Genomic DNA, 19,066 nt, shown 5'->3' on the forward strand with positions numbered 1-19,066 from the left:
CGGTTACAGAGAGTGTGATAATACAGTCGTCCAGATCAGGTGGTGCTCTCATGCATGGTTCAGTGTTGCTTGCCGCGAAGCGAACATAGAAGGCATTTAGCTCATCTGATAGGCTTGTGTTACTGGGCAGCTTGCGACTGGGTTTCCTTTAGTAATCCGTAATAGTTTGCAAGCCCTGCCACATCCAAAGAGCGTCAGAGCCGATGTAGTAGGATTCAATCTTAGTCCTGTATTGACGCTTTGCCTGTTTGATGGTTCGTCAGAGGGCATAGCAGGATTTCTTATAAGCGTCCAGATTAGAGTCCCATTCCTTGAAAGTGTCAGCTCTAGCCTTTAAATCAGTGCAGATGTTGCCTGTAATCCATGGCTTCTGGTTGGAATATGTACTTATGGTCACTGTGGGGACGATGTCATTGATGCACTTATTGAGGAAGCAGGTGACCTTAATAGAAAGTCACCCAGTAAAATATTACTTGAGTAAAAGTATTTGGTTCTAAATATACTTATTATCAAATGTAAAAGTATAAATCACTTATAATTCCTTATATTAAGCAAACCAGATGGCACCATTTTATTGTTTTTAAAATTTACGGATAGCTAGGGGCACACCCAAACATGCAGACATATTTGACAAATTAGGCATTTGTGTTTATTGAGCCCAGCAGATCAGAGGCAGTAGGGATGACCATGTGTTCTCTTGATAAGTGCATGAATTTTACAATTTTCCTGTCCTGCAAAACATTCAAAATGTAACGAGTACTTTGGGTGTCAGGGAAAATGTATGGAGTAAAAAGTACATTATTTTCAAGGAATGTAGTGAAGTAAAATTAAAAGTTGTCAAAAAAATAAATAGTAAAGTACAGATATTCCCAATAAACGACATAAGCAGTACTTGAAATTTACTTTACACCACTGCATATTCCAGTCTGTGCTAGCAAAACAGTCCTGTAGTCTGACCACTTCCGTATTGAGCGAGACACTGGTACTTCCTGCTTTAGTTGTTTTTCCTTGTAAGCAGGAGTCAGGATAGAATTCCGGTCAGATTTTCCAAATGGAGGGCGAGGGGGAGCTTTGTATGCGTCTCTGTGTGTGAAGTAAAGGTGGTCTAGAGTTTTAATTCCTCTGGCTGCACTTGTGACATGCTCGTCTAATTTAGATAAAACGAATTGAAGTTTTCCTGCATCGCATTTATATTCCATTCTTTATTATATACTCAGGGCTTTCTAAGAGGAGATTTGGCTCTAAATTATTTTGTCCATTTGTTACTTTTGTCATATCAGGACAACTGACAACATACCACACTCAACTGATGATTGATAAGAACCACAAGTGTTTAGCAATACGTCTAGATAATTCCATCTAGAAATAATTAGGATATTGACCCGTTTAGGGAACATTAAAAAACAGAAAGCAAAAATGTGCCCTATTTCACCTCCCTCCTATCCGGCACAACTAGTGAAGAGGTTCCAGATCCCTAAATAAAAGATCAATAGAAAACATTTAGTTCACAGTCGTTAATGTTATTTTTCTATTGTTATTATTTATTTGTTAACTTTAGTTTATTTAGTAAATACTTTAACACTTATGCACAATTGGCCCAGCGGGTTTGGCCGGGGTAGGCTGTCATTGTAAATAAAAATTAGTTCTTAACGGACAAGCCTGGTTAAAGAAAATAAAAAACCTACAGAGCCTTCTAGAACTAGGTAACTTGACGCTTGTTTTACTCGTCGTACTCAACGCGAACTAGCCTCTGGTTTGCTGAGATTTCCTCGATTCACTAAACTGAACCAATCATACATCGTAACGCAATATTTCAGAAATATATGGGAAGGCACTGGCGTTACGATGCATACCAGAGTGATCATAGTATTAGTGTATGAGCACAGTTTGGTTCTCAATCTAATCTATAAAAACACTTTTTATATTGATACATGTTCTAATACATAGCCACATACCATATAAATAAGACAAACCAATTAGAGGAAACTGAGACTGTTGGGTAGATTTAGACAAGTAAAAATTTTCTTGCAAAGAATCTGGCAACCTAGATTCATATTCTGCAGGGGGTGGAGCTCATCCTGTCGTCTCACAGTAGTTTCTGGAACCTCATGGTTACAATATGGAGAAAGTGAGTATCAATTGAGTAGCAATTGTCATCAATGTTATGGTCAAACTATTTTCTCTGCGAGATTTACAGTATTGTGGCACCGTTTATAACGGTATTGGTGGTCAATAAGGGGTGTTTGAGTTATTTTAAGATTGACAGAAAGCAGTAGCTAGATATTTTACTATGCGGACTCAAGTGCTATTGTTAGCTAACCGGTAATGTTACTATAATATTAGCTGGCTAACAATTGAGTTCAATTGTATCTATAATCGAATCTAATTTAGACGGCAAATATTTTTGTCCAGAGCGAGTGTCATTTACAGTGAGTATAACCAGCCGATTTGATAGTTAGCTAGCTAACTAACGTTACTGATAGCTATGTATGTACCTAGCTAATATAACGTTAACTAGCTAACATAGGCCTGTTCTGTCGATCCGGTGCAGCCACGATGACTTTATGCTCTGAAATTGCTAACATTACTGCTAGCTAGGTAGCTCGCTAATTCAAGTTTACTAACGTTAACATGACTATCAAGCTAGCTAGGGTACTGGTTAGCAAGCAAGAGGACATGGCTGACAAGTTAGCTAGCTAGCTAACAGTTCGCGTTGGGCAGGACTACAAGACAGTCAGAAATCAAATTTACTAGCTAGGTATCATATAGCAGCAGTTCACCTCAGTAAATCATCTTTCAAATGTGCGTTAACCTACATGGTTTAGCTGAAACATGACTAATATGCATCATGGTAAAGGATAGGTTTCTGCGTTCATCCTCATGGCATATAAGTGTCAGGAACAGGTGACTGGCTTGGGACGGGTTAAACCTTACAGCTAGTTCTTACAGACCTTGTCTGCTTTAGGAATCAGATTGATGTTTACAGATCTCAAATAGGCCAAATCAAGATTGCGTTTTTTCACTAAACTGACAAGGTAAGAAGTACTATACCGGGCAATATGTTTACAGTTTTGCTAAAGTGAATTCATCAAAGTCCCTTTTTCCACTCACAGGTGTCACAGTTGAAAGATCAGGGCAACAAGGCACTGAGTGCAGGGAAAATCGACGAGGCCATACGCTGCTACACCGAAGCATTGGCCCTCGACCCCTCAAACCATGTCCTCTTCAGCAATCGCTCGGCTGCCCACGCCAAGAATGGTAACTACGAGAGGGCTCTGGAGGACGCCTGTCAGACCATCAAGATTAAACCTGACTGGGGAAAGGTGAGACGACATCACAGATGTCCAGAGGGTGTCGTAGATTTGTACTAGCTGTTGTCAAAAGTGATATGCCTCCATTGCCATGACCTTTGTTTGCACAGGGGTACTCAAGGAAAGCAGCAGCCCAGGAGTTCCTTGGAAGGTTTGAGGATGCCAAAGCGACTTACCAAGAGGGATTCAGACAAGAACCCACTAATCAGCAGCTCAAGGAGGGACTGCAGAACATAGAAGCCCGGCTAGCAGGTAAAAACATTTGAACGGCACACTCCCTCACATGATTATAAAGAAAACAATGGGATCTTGTTTGCGCACCATTCTTTATTTGGCCTGTGGTGAATTTCACCTCATCTTGCTTCACCAGAAAAAAAGATGATGAACCCCTTTGCCATGCCCAACATGTTTGCGAAGCTGGAGAGTGACTCTCGAACCCATGCCCTGATGAAAGATCCAGAGTACAGAGCGCTACTGGAGCAGCTCAGGGATAAACCGTCTGAGCTTGGCTCGTGAGTGTTTCCATGGATACCACTGGTCTTGTTGCACTACATCTGTACATTTAGAAATATACTGCATACTTTGATGCAGTCCCCTTCCTAATGCAAAATTTATTCCGCACAAAGATCATCATGCCAGACTGTCTGACTCTAGTAATATGCCCCAGAACACTAAATTAATTTGTGGCTCCTATTACTTTTCTGTGATCTGAATCAAATACTCTTTGCCTCTGTCCCTCTTCCTGTAGGAAGCTCCAGGACCCGAGAGTAATGACCACCCTGTCAGTCCTGCTGGGGTTAGACTTGGCAGGCATGGATGAAGACGACGAGCCCACTCCACCCCCTCCTCCCAAACGCAAAGAGACTCAGCCACCTACTCCCAAGGAGGAAGACTTACCCGAGAACAAGAGACAGGTAAATAGATGGACCAGGGGTATTCAACTCCTACCCTACATGTTCCGGAGCCTGCTGCTTTTCTGGTCTACCAGATAATTAATTCCACACACACCTGGTGTCCCAGGTCTAAAGCAGTCCCTGATTAGAGGGTAACAATTTATTATAAAAAAACAACCTAGTGGAACTGGCTTCGCGGTCCAGAGTTGAGTTTGAGGGCTATAGACCTTCAGTCTGGGGGAAATAGTAATGCATGCATGCATCTCCTCTCTGCACCCAGACTGATTTGCAATATTTATTGCCCTCTCAGCACTTTGTCTTTTACAGCTTAAATGTCCATTCTGCTTTCACAGGCTCTGAAGGAGAAGGACCTGGGGAACGAGGCATACAAGAAGAAAGACTTTGCCACTGCACTGAAACATTATGAAGAAGCCCTCATGCACGACCCAACCAACATGACATATATTTCAAACCAAGCAGGTATAGAATCATCACTACACACAGACAGAGACCATAGTGTGTGAGTGAATTCTAGAATCTTCTACAACTCGCTCTAGCTGCCGCCTTAGGTTAAAATATGGTTTTAGGAGAGGCGTTAATATTTCATGACTTAAACTGTAGTTTTACCATTTTAACTATCCACAGTGATGCATTTCTCTGAAGTCTGTATAGTTTTTTTTTTAAAGTAATTTTATCCATGATAACTAATTGGCTATGGAATTATTTGGCTTAATCAGAATCATGTGACTAACTGAGTGAACATTTCTACCCCTTAATAAAAATGTATATTTCCATACGGTCAAGGGCAGATAAAGCAGCATAACATTTAATAATTTTATGTGGGTCCTCAGCAAGTGATTTTGCAGAATAGTTTTGTCCGGTTTATACGAATTATTGTCAAAAGGCTATACAGTCTACTCAATAACACCAAGTGAGAGCTTTTCCTACCACGGAAATCTCATGGCACCATCATGCAGTCAATGTAATGTAGTATGACTTTGATTTCATGATCTTTAAAATCGGATTGATAATGAGCTAGTTGCATTGGTTTCTAAAGTGTCTCCTCTCTTTCTGTGTCCATCTCAGCTGTGTTCTTTGAGAAGGCAGAGTATGAGAAGTGTAGGGAGCTGTGTGACAAGGCCATCGAGGTGGGCAGAGAGAACCGGGAGGACTACAGACAGATTGCCAAGTGAGTTCCTTCTCAATTCACTGCAAATAATTATACATGCGAGTCACCCTCTAGGGTATAATCTGCTAGGTGTCTGCTGGGGACAAACAATCATGGGATGGGGGAAGATGAGGTCTCCTGAATAAGCAGCCAATTAAGTCGTATTCACCATTGCCAGGTCACATTTGAGTAACTTTGGGCTCTGCTACAAACCAGGGAAATGTACATGTCAGCATGAGTCATCCAGCTTTCTAATTTTAAGTGCATACACTCCATGCTTAATGTCTCTTTATCCCTATCCTCCTCTCTCAGGGCCTTGGCTAGGATTGGCAACTCGTACTTCAAGCAGGAGAAATACAAAGAAGCAGTCCAATTTTACAACAAGAGTCTGACAGAGCATCGCACCCCTGATGTCCTTAAGAAGTGCCAACAGGTACAGAAAGTGTTGCCCGTATTGAATGAGGGCTGACGGGATACATTGTTCTGGGGTAATGACCAATCCGACCAATCGTTGCTCACTATCCCGTCGTTGTGTCTGCAGGCGGAGAAGGTATTGAAGGAGCAGGAGAAGCTGGCCTACATCAACCCAGAGCAGGCCTTGGAAGAGAAGAACAAGGGCAACGAGTCCTTCCAGAAAGGTGTGCGTTTTGAGCTACAGTTGTTGAAAGTGTGTCATTCCTATTGGTGCGCTTAGTGGTACGGTTTCTCTAGTTGTCTGCGTGCCATTTTAGATTATCAACGAGCAGTTGTACAGCGCTGCGAACTCTCACGCATTGGCCGTGACACACGTTTGATCGTTCTCACGCCACCTCTTATGCATGCATTGGAAAGTACTACTTTTTTATTTGTCTCATTAGTCCATTGTGTATAGTGCGTTTAACTTTTCAACTGTGCTCTAAATCGTTGCGTCTGCTCCTGCAATTTAACATCACGAGCGGAACCTCATTGTCCTGTCTTGCCACAGCATTGTGAACCGCGGCACATTGAAGAATATGATTGGTCTAGTTATGTAAGGGATCAATGGGATTGGATGCATGTTTTAAAGAAACGCCCCTCGAGATTAGAGTGGAGTTTAATGGAGAAAATGATAACGTTCTCTGCTGAGTTTATAAAACTGTAAACAGAGCGACACGGGTAGCGCTGTTTTATGTACAATGTTGTCAACAAAATGAGGTTGCTGTAACTCCCGTCCCTATTGCAGAATGCAGCCTTTTAATAGCATGTACTAAAGCCCATTTAATACACATTTACATTAGTCCCCTCGTTTCGAGATTGGCTTTTAGACTGTGACAATGAAAAGGCAGCAGACAGACCTACAGTATGTTTTAGCAGGGAAGTTTGGCAGGGTGATCTGATTTGGAACAATGAAAATAATTTTGTCAAACATTGTGAACCCAAAAGTGTAAGTTTGATTATAGAGGGAGAGGGATAAATGGACAAATAATTTGGTTAGATGTAGGGGAAGATTGGTAATCTTGTCTTCAGGAGATTTTTATCTATACTGAACAAAAACATGAACGCAACAATTTCAGTTAAAGTTCACAAGGAAATCAGTCAATTGAAATAAATCCATTAGGCCCTAATCTATGGATTTCATATGACTGGGCAGGGGCGCAGCCATGGGAGCCAGGCCCAGCCAATCAGAATGACTTCATCCCCACAAAAGGGCTTTTTTTTACAAACGAATACTCCTCCGTTTCATCAGCTGTCTGGGTGGCTAAAATCTAGGGTAATTACTGTTGTCAGCAAGAACACTTATTCCCCACACTTGTCTTATTATTCCACTACCCAATTTTGCCAGTGTATCAGCTCATACACGCATCATATTTTGTCTATGTAGAGTACGATGAGGACAAGGATCTTTAACTTAAAGGCATCAGCCACCTGAATATTGATATTCATATTTTCTCGAATCAAATCAAAGTTGTCACGTGTGCCGAATACAACAGGTGTAGACCTTACAGTGAAATGCTTACTTACAGGCTCTAACCAATAGTGCAAAATAGGTATTAGGTGAACAATGGGTAAGAAGTAAAAAGACAGTGAAAAACAACAGTAGCGAGGCTACATACAGACACCGGTTAGTCGGGCTGATTGAGGTAGTATGGTGGGTGGCGGGACAATGCAGATAGCTCCGTTAGCCAATTTTCGGAGAGCACTGGTTGGTCGGGCCAATTGAGGTAGTATGTACATGAATGTATAGTTAGTGACTATGCATATGATAAACAGAGTAGCAGCAGCGTAAAAGTGTTGGAGGGGGGGGGCACACAATGCAAATAGTCTGGGTAGCCATTTGATTACCCGTTCAGGAGTCTTATGGCTTGGGGGTAAAAACTGTTGAGAAGCCTTTTTGTCCTAGACTTGGCACTCCGGTACCGCTTGCCATGCGGTAGTAGAGAACAGTCTATGACTGGGGTGGCTGGGGTCTTTGACAATTTTTAGGGCCTTCCTCTGACACCGCCTGGTGTAGAGGTCCTGGATGGCAGGCAGCTTAGCCCCAGTGATGTACTGGGCCCTACGCACTACCCTCTGTAGAGCCTTGCGGTCAGAGGCCGAGCAATTGCCATAACAAGCAGTGATGCAACCAATCAGGATGCTCTCAATGTTGCAGCTGTAGAACCTTTTGCGGATCTCAGGACCCATGCCAAATCTTTTGAGTCTTCTGGGGGGGGAATATGCTTTGTCGCACCCTCTTCACAACTGTTTTGGTGTGTTTGGGCCATTCTAGTTTGCTGGTGATATGGACACTAAGGAACTTGAAGCTCTCAACCAAGGTTGGGTTGAGTGATTGAGAAAGGTTGGTCTGATTGAGAAATGTATTCAAACACCCATCACTTCAGAAACAGATCAGGGGTGGCCAAACCTCCTGGAGAGCTAGCAGGATTTTCTTGAAGCCTTAATTTAAGAGTTCAGCCAAATTACTAAATGTTGAAGGCAGTCTATGGACAAGGAGACTGCAATCTATGATTTGGTTACCAACTGCCATCAACCATTAATGATTTTCCTGTGCAGAGCCTCAGTGTAGTGGTATTACATTCCCCAGCAAGAAAACCAAATGTCTCAAACAGAAGAGGGGACTAAATCACAGACCAAAATGAAATAGATTTTAAGTGTAAAGAAAGTTGACTAGCAACAACTGGGAGTGGAAAGACATCCACCATGAGCACCCACTAAATCTGCCCAAGAAGAGGAAAACAAAAGAAAAATCCACACCAAACTTAGACAGGGGAAATGGGAGCAACAGAAGACATCAGATGAAGGATTTGTTTTTCTAGAAATCAAATGGGGAGAGCCAACTAAAGGTGTTAATCCTCCACATCTCTCAAGACTGGAGCACTGGCCAGCCACTCTTAAATATCCTCTGGGCCAGCGCAGGTGAAACACCTTCCCACTAATGAGATGACAAACCAGCACAGGTGTAACACATACTGACTAACGAGGTAACACCAATTGTTGAGCTCCGAGTGCTAATGTCCAACCAAAGCCTGTAAAAGTGGTAACACTGCCGGGACGTGTCACATACAACTTTCCACCTGAGAACGGGGATTAATTCCTGCTTCCAACCTTCCCACTTTTTCTAGCATTTGCCGGTCTACCCCATCTCATTACTATCTGAATAAAGTGTCAAACCACCCCAAAAAATGTTTTTTGAAATGTATCCACCAAAAATCTAAAAGTAACAAGGTTGTCAAATGTCTTTTGTTCATTTATTGTTCAAAGTATCCTGAATACACCTGACCTGTGGTTAAAAATATAAACTCAGCAAAAAAGGAAGCATCCTCTCACTGTCAACTGCGTTTATTTTCAGCAAACTTAACATGTGTAAATATTTGTATGAACATAACAAGATTCAACAACTGAGACATAAACTGAACAAGTTGCACAGGCATGTGACTAACAGAAATGGAATAATGTGTCCCTGAACAAAGGAGGGGTCAAAATCAAAAGTAACAGTCAGTATCTGGTGTGGCCACCAGCTGCATTAACTACTGTAGTACATCTCCTCCTCATAGACTGCACTAGATTTGTCAGTTCTTGCTGTGAGATGTTACCCCACTCTTCCACCAAGGCACCTGCAGATTACTGGATATTTCTGGGGGGAATGGCCCTAGCCCTCACCCTCTGATCCAACAGGTCCCAGGCGTGCTCAATGGGATTGAGATCCGGGCTCTTCGCTGGCCATGGCAGAACACTGACATTCCTGTCTTGCAGGAAATAACGCACAGAACGAGCAGTGTGGCTGGTGGCATTGTCATGCTGGAGAGTCATGTCAGGATGAGCCTGCAGGAAGGGTACCACATGAGGGAGGAGGATGTCTTCCCTGTTACGCACAGCGTTGAGATTGCCTGCAATGACAACAAGCTCAGTCCGATGATGCTGTGACACACCGCCACAGACCATGACGGACCCTCCACCTCCAAATCGATCCCGCTCCAGAGTACAGGCCTCGGTGTAACGCGAATCCGACCATCACCCCTGGTGAGACAAAACCGCGACTCATCAGTGAAGAGCACTTTTTGCCAGTCCTGTCTGGTCCAGCGGTGGGTTTGTGCCCATAGGCGACATTGTTGCCGGTGATGTCTGGTGAGGACCTGCCTTACAACAGGCCTACAGGCCCTCAGTCCAGCCTCTCTCAGCTTATTGCGGACAGTCTGAGCACTGATGGAGGGATGCGTTCCTGGTGTAACTCGGGCAGTTGCTGTTGCCATCCTGTACCTGTCCCGCAGGTGTGATGTTTGGATGTACCGATCCTGTGCAGGTGTTACACGTGGTCTACCACTGCGAGGACAATCAGCTGTCCGTCCTGTCTTCCTGTAGCGCTGTCTTATGCTTCTCACAGTACGGACATGGCAATTTATTGGCCTGGCCACATCTGCAGTCCTCATGCCTCCCTGTAGCATGCCTAAGGCACATTCATGCAGGGACCCTGGGCATCTTTCTTTTGGTGTTTTTCCAGAGTCAGTAGAAAGGCCTCTTCTCTTTAGCGTCCTAAGTTTTCATAACTAGGACCTTAATTGCCTACTGTCTGTAAGCTGTTTGTGTCGTAACAACCGTTCCACAAGTGCATGTTCATTAATTGTTTATGGTTCATTGAACAAGCATGGGAAACAGGGTTTAAACCCTTTACAATGAAGATCTGTGAAGTTATTTGGAATTTTACGAATTCTTTGAAAGACAGGGTCCTGAAAAGGGGACTTTTTTTTTTGTTGCTGAGTTTATATATATATATTAAATTCCACCCTGGTCATGGGCCTAAGCCATGTCAAAATACATAGCATTGCAGGAAATTAACTTTAACACAGTAAAATATTCTGGTCTAGGGGTTGTGCCAGGGGACAATGAAATTCACATAGCAAATCTCACTCCAAACTTTCTTCAAATGTTGGCAGCCCTGAGTTGTGTGTGTATTCCAAAGATACCCTGGTAGTGTGAGGATATCTGACATGCTGTGTTTATCCTCTCTGTTCTACAGGAGACTATCCTTCAGCCATGAGACATTACTCAGAGGCCATCAAAAGGAACCCCAATGACGCCAAGCTCTTCAGCAACAGAGCTGCCTGCTACACGAAGCTGCTGGAGTTCCAACTTGCCCTGAAGGTACAGCACACTTCACTACAGTTGTGCCATGCATGTATGAGCTTCATCTTCGCCATTACTAATTTATAAACACCAGCTTGATTTTCTTGTATATTATATCCACTGTAGTACTTCATCAGTCAAAAAGGACTGACTGATATTTTCTTCTATCTTTTAGGATTGCGAGGACTGTATCAAACTTGACCCTGCCTTCAGTATGTATTGAGCTTTGAAACGGCTTTATATTTGTGTTAAAGATGCGTTATTAAGGTTTTTCCTACTTTCAAGCCAGTAGTTTTGAAAGTAGCACTCAAGACCCAAAAAGGGTCTCTGAAAATTGTGAATTTTGTGTAACACGTCGTGGCTCTCTAGCCCTGCCAGTGTGTGCACAATGAGATGTTTTGGGCCCACCCCACAACCTCATTGGACAATACTCGGCCGACTTTAACCTTGCAACCTCATTGGGCATGATTCCATCAGGTTAGGTTTACGTAGGGTACTAGCCAGCGAACGAGCGAGGTGACTGGGAGTTGTCAATGTGATAATGTAATTTTGTAGGCTACATTGGAAAAGGTATAGGCTACTTCTATGTTTGCATCAAATACCCTACTCTCTGCAAGTCTGGTAGCCTGTATATTATAGAAGCCTTAGGCTACATGATGGACAGCTGGGGCAATCGATAGCTGCAGTGTGTTTTGGACTACCATTGGATAGCCGTTTGGTTTTGATAAACTCACAAAGGACAAATGCAATTATTGATTTGGGTTATTGACATTACAGGAAGGTAGGCCACAATGTTATAATCTATAAAGGGGGGAAACACTTCTATAGCCAATACATCTAAATGGATGGAAGTAAGCAAATTTCTTTGTACCCAAATTCATCAAGACACGTCAGTGATACCATTTAGGAAGCAAGATTGTGACCACAATGCTTCTGATCGGGTTGAAATGATCTTTTAATGTATTTGCGGCTGAAATGCCAACTCATGGGCCTCCCGGGTGGCGCAGTGGTCTAGGGCACTGCATCGCAGTGCTAACTGCGCCACCAGAGTCTCTGGGTTCGCGCCCAGGCTCTGTCGCAGCCGGCCGCGACCGGGAGGTCCGTGGGGCGACGCACAATTGGCATAGCGTCGTCCGGGGTAGGGAGGGTTTGGCCGGTAGGGATATCCTTGTCTCATCGCGCTCCAGCGACTCCTGTGGCGGGCCGGGCGCAGTGCGCGCCAACCAAGGGGGCCAGGTACACGGTGTTTCCTCCGACACGTTGGTGCGGCTGGCTTCCGGGTTGGAGGCGCGCTGTGTTAAGAAGCAGTACGGCTGGTTGGGTTGTGCTTCGGAGGACGCATGGCTTTCGACCTTCGTCTCTCCCGAGCCCATACGGGAGTTGTAGCGATGAGACAAGGTAGTAATTACTAGCGATTGGATACCACGAAAATTGGGGAGAAAATGGGAAGAAAAAAAGAAAAAAAGAAAGAAAAAAGAAAAAATAAGAAATGCCAACTAATCTGTAGCCTACATATTTGCTGGTCCAAAAAGCATATTCTTTTGATGGGGCTACTTTGTTTCCGGATCAATGCATTGAAAGATAAGTGACATTAACTGTCAAGGTCTATTATGTCCAACTGTTAATTTGTGGTGCTTTCAACTTTGGATGCATTCATATAGTTATATAGATTTTTTTTCTCGCTTTCATTTAAAATAGCATGCAAGCAACTCCGTTTTGCAGAGTGCGCAGCAGTAAATTAAGGAACGGACTTAGCTAACGTGCACGAAATCCCGTAAGAATTGAATGTACAATTTTGGGGATTCATAGGCTAGGAGATGACTACAGATGGTTTATAATGCATGTATGGAACATACAGCGTCAAGTCCAAAATGGGGGGGTTTGAAATGTACATAAGTTGATTTCAAACTTCGATAATACCTCTTTTGAAGGAGTATTTTACTCAAACTCTTGTCAGTCCACCATTCTTTTAGTTTGCACATACAGGTCCCATAGCTTTTCTAATAGCAGGCCTGTTTACTTTTTTGCTCTTACTTGATTTTGGGCATCAGGAGACTGAAAGCAATAGGCTGTGTCTTGAGTACTTGAATGCTGACGTGCAGTTGTTTTGAACTGTATCGATCGTGGGCCCTTTAAAAGCATAGACCTCATTTAACGTCTCTCTCCACAGTAAAGGGATACACACGGAAGGCAGCAGCTTTGGAGGCCATGAAAGATTTCACTAAAGCGATGGTTGCCTACGAGAAGGCTCTGGAGCTTGACTCTACCTCCAAGGTACAGTATGGCAGATTTATATTGGTACACTAGCAGGATCTCCTTTACTCTATTTTAACAAACATAACGCAATGGTAAATCTAAGCGCTGGCAGTAGCGTTACAGGTCTGGGGATGTGTCAGAAATATTTTAGTAGTTTTCACAGCCGTTATTATGAGCACAATAGCTGTTGGTGGTGCGAAAGAGCTGGGTTTTGATGAATAAACAAGTTGTAGGTGTGACGAGGGCTTGGCCACTCACTGGCAAATCAAGGTGTTCCATGGCTTAATACTGCATGTGCTTGTCTCAAGTTCTGTAGGTCATTGACGGGCTTTGTGTTGTCATCAATTTAAATTCGACTGGTGGGAACGGAATTTTCTCGTCCTAGTCCACTGTGGACTGATATGACAGTTTATTAAATAGCATAGGCTACAGTAACAAGTGATTTAAAGTAAAAAAAACATCCAGTGTTTGGATCACTACTGGCTGTAAGCGAACGAGTAATGCGCATTTGGAGCAATACTAGTGGCTGTATCCAAGGCTCAGCCAATCGTTCACATAACAACAGAATGCAGAGCAGCACTCGACTGAAGAAAGAAGAGACAACTAGTTACAGCATAAGTGCGCGCTAACTCACTTTTGTACATCACGCTGGTCCGTACAATTGACCTTTATTTTAGCGCCCAAAAAAACGTAATGCTTTCAGATCAACTGTAATATCAATACCATTGTAAAGCACAATTTCTCCCCTTTCCAACAAAATCAATGACGAGACCTTCATGATGCCCATCGCTTTTTCAAAATGGCGTGTGGGGAAGCGAAACTAATGCGTGATAGTGAGAAGGAGAGATGTCCTGTGGGGAAACAGCTTTTTTTCACTAGATCTGTCCAACTTATCACCTTATCGACTCTAAAATGTAAATAAAACACTATAAAGAGTTTATATAATGTGTCGTTCCATACTTATTTTAAGGTTTGTGTCGAATTTGAATCGAGTTTTTAGGGCGGTGCTAAAGTGATCTTCAGAAGTGAACGGCGGCTTTTGAGAGTCATGATAGCTTGCAGTGATGATGCAAAAAATGACTAGGTATCCCCCTTACCCTGTTCCTTTTATGTTTTTAAACGGTGAGAGAAGTGCTACACCTGGTGGAGAGAGGCTGTAAGCAGAATTTGTTGCTTTATGCGTGCTGTATCTTATGCCATGACACGTCACGATGTAACGTACAGCGTCGGAGGGGGCAGTTTTTTTCAACTTTTCTCCAATACTATAGAGCCATTACCATGTCGATCAACCCTTGAATAGAAACCTAGTTCACACCCCAGATTTTTGAAGTCAACACAGTCGCTACAGTCCCATTAGTTGTCTTTGTAGCCTCGTTTGAATGTTGCGGTTGCACACATTTGTACGGAATGGGGTTAGCGTACGTTACGTCATGAGCTGTAACTGAAAAACAACTGGCATTTGAAAAGTGGTGGTGAGGTGAGGGAGAAAGTATGGTGGAACAAGTATTAGCATTGTTAAGTATCTTGCTAGCTGGATTGATTTATCTGTTAGCTGGTCAGAGTAATGTTGAGCAACATTAGCCAATTTAACGGATCAAATAATTGAGTTTATGGTGTGAAATTAGCTTGCTAATAAAGTCAGATGGCTCAGATGAGCTAACGTTAGTAACCTAATTTTAACTAATGTTTTCCCTCAACAGTAACGGGATGATATGACAACAGCCAGTGAAAGTGCAGGGCGCCAAATTCAAAACAACAAATCTCATAATTAAAATTCCTCAGACATGCATGTGTCTTATACCATTTTAAAGGTAATCTTGTTAATCCCACCAAAGTGTCCGATTTCAAATATGCTTTTCAGCGAAAGCACTACAAACGATTATGTTAGGTCACACCAAACCACAATAAGCACAGCCATTTTTCCAGCGAAAGATAGCAGTCACAAAAAGCACAAATAGAGAAAATGAATCACTAACCATTGATGATCTTCATCAGATGACACTCATAGGACTTCATGTTACACAATACATGTATGTTTTGTTTGATAAATCTGAGTTTACATTGGCGCGTTACATTCTCTAGTTCCAAAAACATCTAGTAATAGTGCATAGCCACATCGTTTCAACAGAAATACTCATCATAAATGTAGATGATAATACAAGTTATACACATGGAATTATAGATATACCTCTCCTTAATGCAACCGCTGTGTCAGATTTCAAAAAAACTTTACGGAAAAAGCAAACCATGCAATAATCTGAGACGGAGCTCAGAACAATAGTCAAATTAGCCGCCATGTTGGAGTCAACAGAAACCAGAAATTACGTGATAAATATTCCCTTACCTTTGATGATCTTCATCAGAATGCACTCCCAGGAATCCCAGGCCAACAATAAATGCTTGATTTGTTCGATAATGTCCGTTATATATGTCCAATTAGCTACTTTGTTTAGCGCGTTTGGTAAACAATTCCAAAGTCACAAAGCGCGTTCACTAAAACGTGACGAAACGTCCAAAAGTTCCATGTAACATGTCAAACGATATATTGAATCAATCTTTAGAATATTGTTAAAATAAATCTTGAATAACGTTCCAACCGGAGAATTACATTGACTTCAGATGAGCGATGGAACGGAGCTGCCTCTCGTGTGAGCGCGCATGGTCAAAGAATGTTCACCTCATGGCAGTGGTGACTCATTCCTGTCTCATTCGGCCCCCCTTCACAGTAGGGTCATCAGACTAAGTTCTACAGACTGTTGACATCTAGTGGAAGCCATAGGAAGTGGATACTCATTCATATCTCGCTGTGATTTCAATGGGATCTTGGTTGAAACTCGACCAGCCTCAGAATTTCCACTTCCTGTTTGGATTTTTTTCTCAGGTTTTTGCTTGCCATAGGAGTTCTGTTATACTCACAGACATTATTCAAACAGTTTTAGAAACTTCAGAGTGTTTTCTATCCATTACTAATAATACTATGCATATATTAGTAGCTGGGACCATTTACTTTGGGCACCTTTCATCCAAGCTACTCAATACTGCCCCTGCAGCCATAAGAAGTTAAACAAGTGGATTCAGGGATCAAGTGTAGCTGGAGCTGGGCCTGGCTTAAGCTGGATGCCACTATAGAGGTGGAAGGAACACCACACACTTTCCCTCTTTCTCACTTCTTCAATACAGTGGATAAAAAGGGGTATGCCAGGTGTAGTCTCTGCCTGAAAGAGATCAATTATGCCAGCAAAGGGTATCATGCTCTGCTGGCACATTGTAGAACAGATGTCCACAGGCAGAAAGTGTATCATGTGCAGTGTAGCCCAAAGACATTGTTTTTGTTGTGTTGAACTTGACAGTAACACGTGTGAGTGAGGGGGGGATTATAATTTTAAAAACTCTGTGACCTTTATTTTTGCACACATGTAGCCTTGTGCACTTGATCGACGTCTATTATAGTGGCCACTATAATAGAGCAAAAATGGAATGCCTGTTTGTTTCATTCTATTTCTACTTCAAGATGTTTTTTCCCCAGGTGCAATATTTAGATGTGTGTGGTCACAAGCGTTCTATTATAAAGGGTGTCTTGGCTAACTGCAATATTAGTGTGTTGTTCTTTCTCAAGACTTTAGTGTCATTTGCAGTAAAGTCTAGAGAACAAATAACATCGGGTTGCTTTCTTTACATTTTTTAGCTGCGAGTTAGGTTCACATTAACCACTTTTTATTTTACACACAGACTGATCATGTAGACCATATTCTTTGTTTTTTAATTAGTTAAAACAAGCATTTCCCCCTAGCAGGTTTTTTTTTTTTTACATGTGCAACAAAATAAAGTGTCACCTTTTTGGGGCCTTCAGCAGGTTACATCCCTGTCTATTGTTCCATGTGCATATGGGTACTGTGCGTCGCGGCTGGATAGGCTGCGCTTCTGTTGTCAAAATCCATGCGTTACCTCAAAGACCAGGTTTCGGTTGGTCTTAAAAAAACTGAAATTGGTACTTTAGTGCATGATTTTAAGGACACAACCTAGATATTTCCACCTCAGCGCAAGCGAGCTCATTATAAAACAAGTAAAAACAAATCCTGACACTAGGGTTTGAAATTAGGAGCGCCGGCTTTAACTGGTCGAAAATTGCAAACTAACGTGCGTTTTGACAATTGCGCCGACTTAACGTCAAAAGTAGAGCCCTAGAAATATCTATTAAATATGAATCCATGGCTTTTAGTTCTTCTACCTTTTTTTGTTGTTGTTGGTGTCACTGACAAAGCTGAGGCTAACCGTTGAACTATCTGTCTCTCCCTTCCGGGTGCAGGAGGCCACAGAGGGCATTCAGCGCTGCCTGATGAGCCAGCACGTGAGGAATGACGACAGTCCAGAGGATGTGAAGAGGAGGGCCATGGCTGACCCGGAAGTGCAGCAGATCATGAGTGACCCAGCCATGCGCATGATCCTGGAGCAGATGCAGAAGGATCCACAGGCACTCAGCGAGTAAGCGGGCCAGCTTTGTGCATCATCACACGCACATGTACACACTCACTACACAGTATACAGCACATGCACCACAATCACACACTAATTGGCGAAATTAGTTTGAAAATAATTTAATTGGTTTTCCCTCCCTTATTTCTCCCCCTCAGTCACCTTAAGAATCCAGGCATTGCTCAGAAGATCCAGAAACTGATAGATGTGGGACTTATAGCCATCCGGTGATGAGTAAGGAGAGAACAGGCCCAGACCCATGAAGAACAGCAAGACCACAGTGGATCAAGATTCCATTCCCTCCAGTTATAACAACACTCCCCTCTCCCTTCCACCCTCAAAATTATACTGTACGCCATCTTAACAAAACTTCAACCAACAAAGGATTTAATTTTTACTTTGTCCATCTTACGGCCTTAATGAAATTGTACTTAATCTATTCCTCATCAGAGAACTCTCTGAAATAAAATAATTGAATTAGGAAAAGGTATCAAAGCCCTGTTAAAGTAGCTGAAGACAAGGCTAGAGCTTTGTTTGGTACGATGATACTGCAGCTAATAACAAAAGTACTTCAGCTAATAACAAAACAAGTAATGCTCTATTTTGTGGTCTCTGTTGGGTGTTCGAACAATGTCAAAGTGCAATATGACTGCTTCGTTTTTCACTTCCTTTGCGTATTTAAAACTGCTGGTTCCTGCTTGGATCAGATAGCCAGTCAATATCTATGTAGGGCGCCTGACTATGATGACCCCCCCCCATCTTTCATAACTTGAGGTCAATGTAATTTTGCTACCGGTGTACAGAGACGGGCTTACAATCTCACATTACTGTGCTTTCCAGATCTTTAGAATTAAATGTTGTTCGGTCTTGTAAGTACTGATCTTGGGATCAGGTGTTCAAACTGGATTAAAGGTGATTGAACGTTGAATCTCTTCTCCCTTCATTAAACCCCTTTGACTGACAATACAGAGCTGGGGAAAGTAGCCTCTGTAGTTGGTGTTTTGTATAAAAGCTCTTCTACTTCACATGGTGCACAAAATGGCGGGAGGGTTGTGTTTAAAATATATGTACTGTTCCCTTCCAAGCGTTTTTTTCTTTCATTTCTGCATCTCACCATAGCCATTGGTCTGCTGGAGTTCATGACACTGGATGCCACTAAATTGAACGAGAGTAGAAATATGGGAGATTTGATCATATTTTAGTCCTATGATTACACAACCAGCCCATTCTCAGAAGTGGCACTCTCACACATGATGTTAGTCACACACAAAGCCCAATAAGTACAATGTACAAGTGAAATTAATCCTGTTATGCAAAATGTTTCTCAAAGGCAAAGTCAGCAAAAAAAGAAACTTCCCTTTTTCAGGACCCTGTCTTTCAAAGAA

At 42.5% G+C, this 19,066-nt stretch overlaps 1 protein-coding gene across 1 annotated transcript; it reads left to right on the top strand.

The window, feature by feature from the left end:
* Positions 1-1,854: 1,854 nt before the first annotated feature.
* Positions 1,855-18,609, top strand: LOC129868928 (stress-induced-phosphoprotein 1-like). Its single transcript, XM_055943274.1, has 14 exons — positions 1,855-2,128; positions 3,114-3,323; positions 3,422-3,563; positions 3,682-3,823; positions 4,060-4,225; positions 4,558-4,684; positions 5,291-5,393; positions 5,685-5,805; positions 5,914-6,010; positions 10,846-10,970; positions 11,128-11,164; positions 13,123-13,226; positions 17,515-17,690; positions 17,840-18,609. The coding sequence occupies exons 1-14, from the start codon at positions 2,120-2,122 to the stop codon at positions 17,910-17,912; spliced, it is 1,632 nt and encodes a 543-aa protein (XP_055799249.1). The 5' UTR covers positions 1,855-2,119; the 3' UTR covers positions 17,913-18,609.
* The last annotated feature ends 457 nt before the right edge of the window (positions 18,610-19,066 follow it).

The sequence above is a fragment of the Salvelinus fontinalis genome, chromosome 13, assembly GCF_029448725.1.
Source record: "Salvelinus fontinalis isolate EN_2023a chromosome 13, ASM2944872v1, whole genome shotgun sequence".
NCBI classification, from domain to species: Eukaryota; Metazoa; Chordata; class Actinopteri; order Salmoniformes; family Salmonidae; genus Salvelinus; species Salvelinus fontinalis.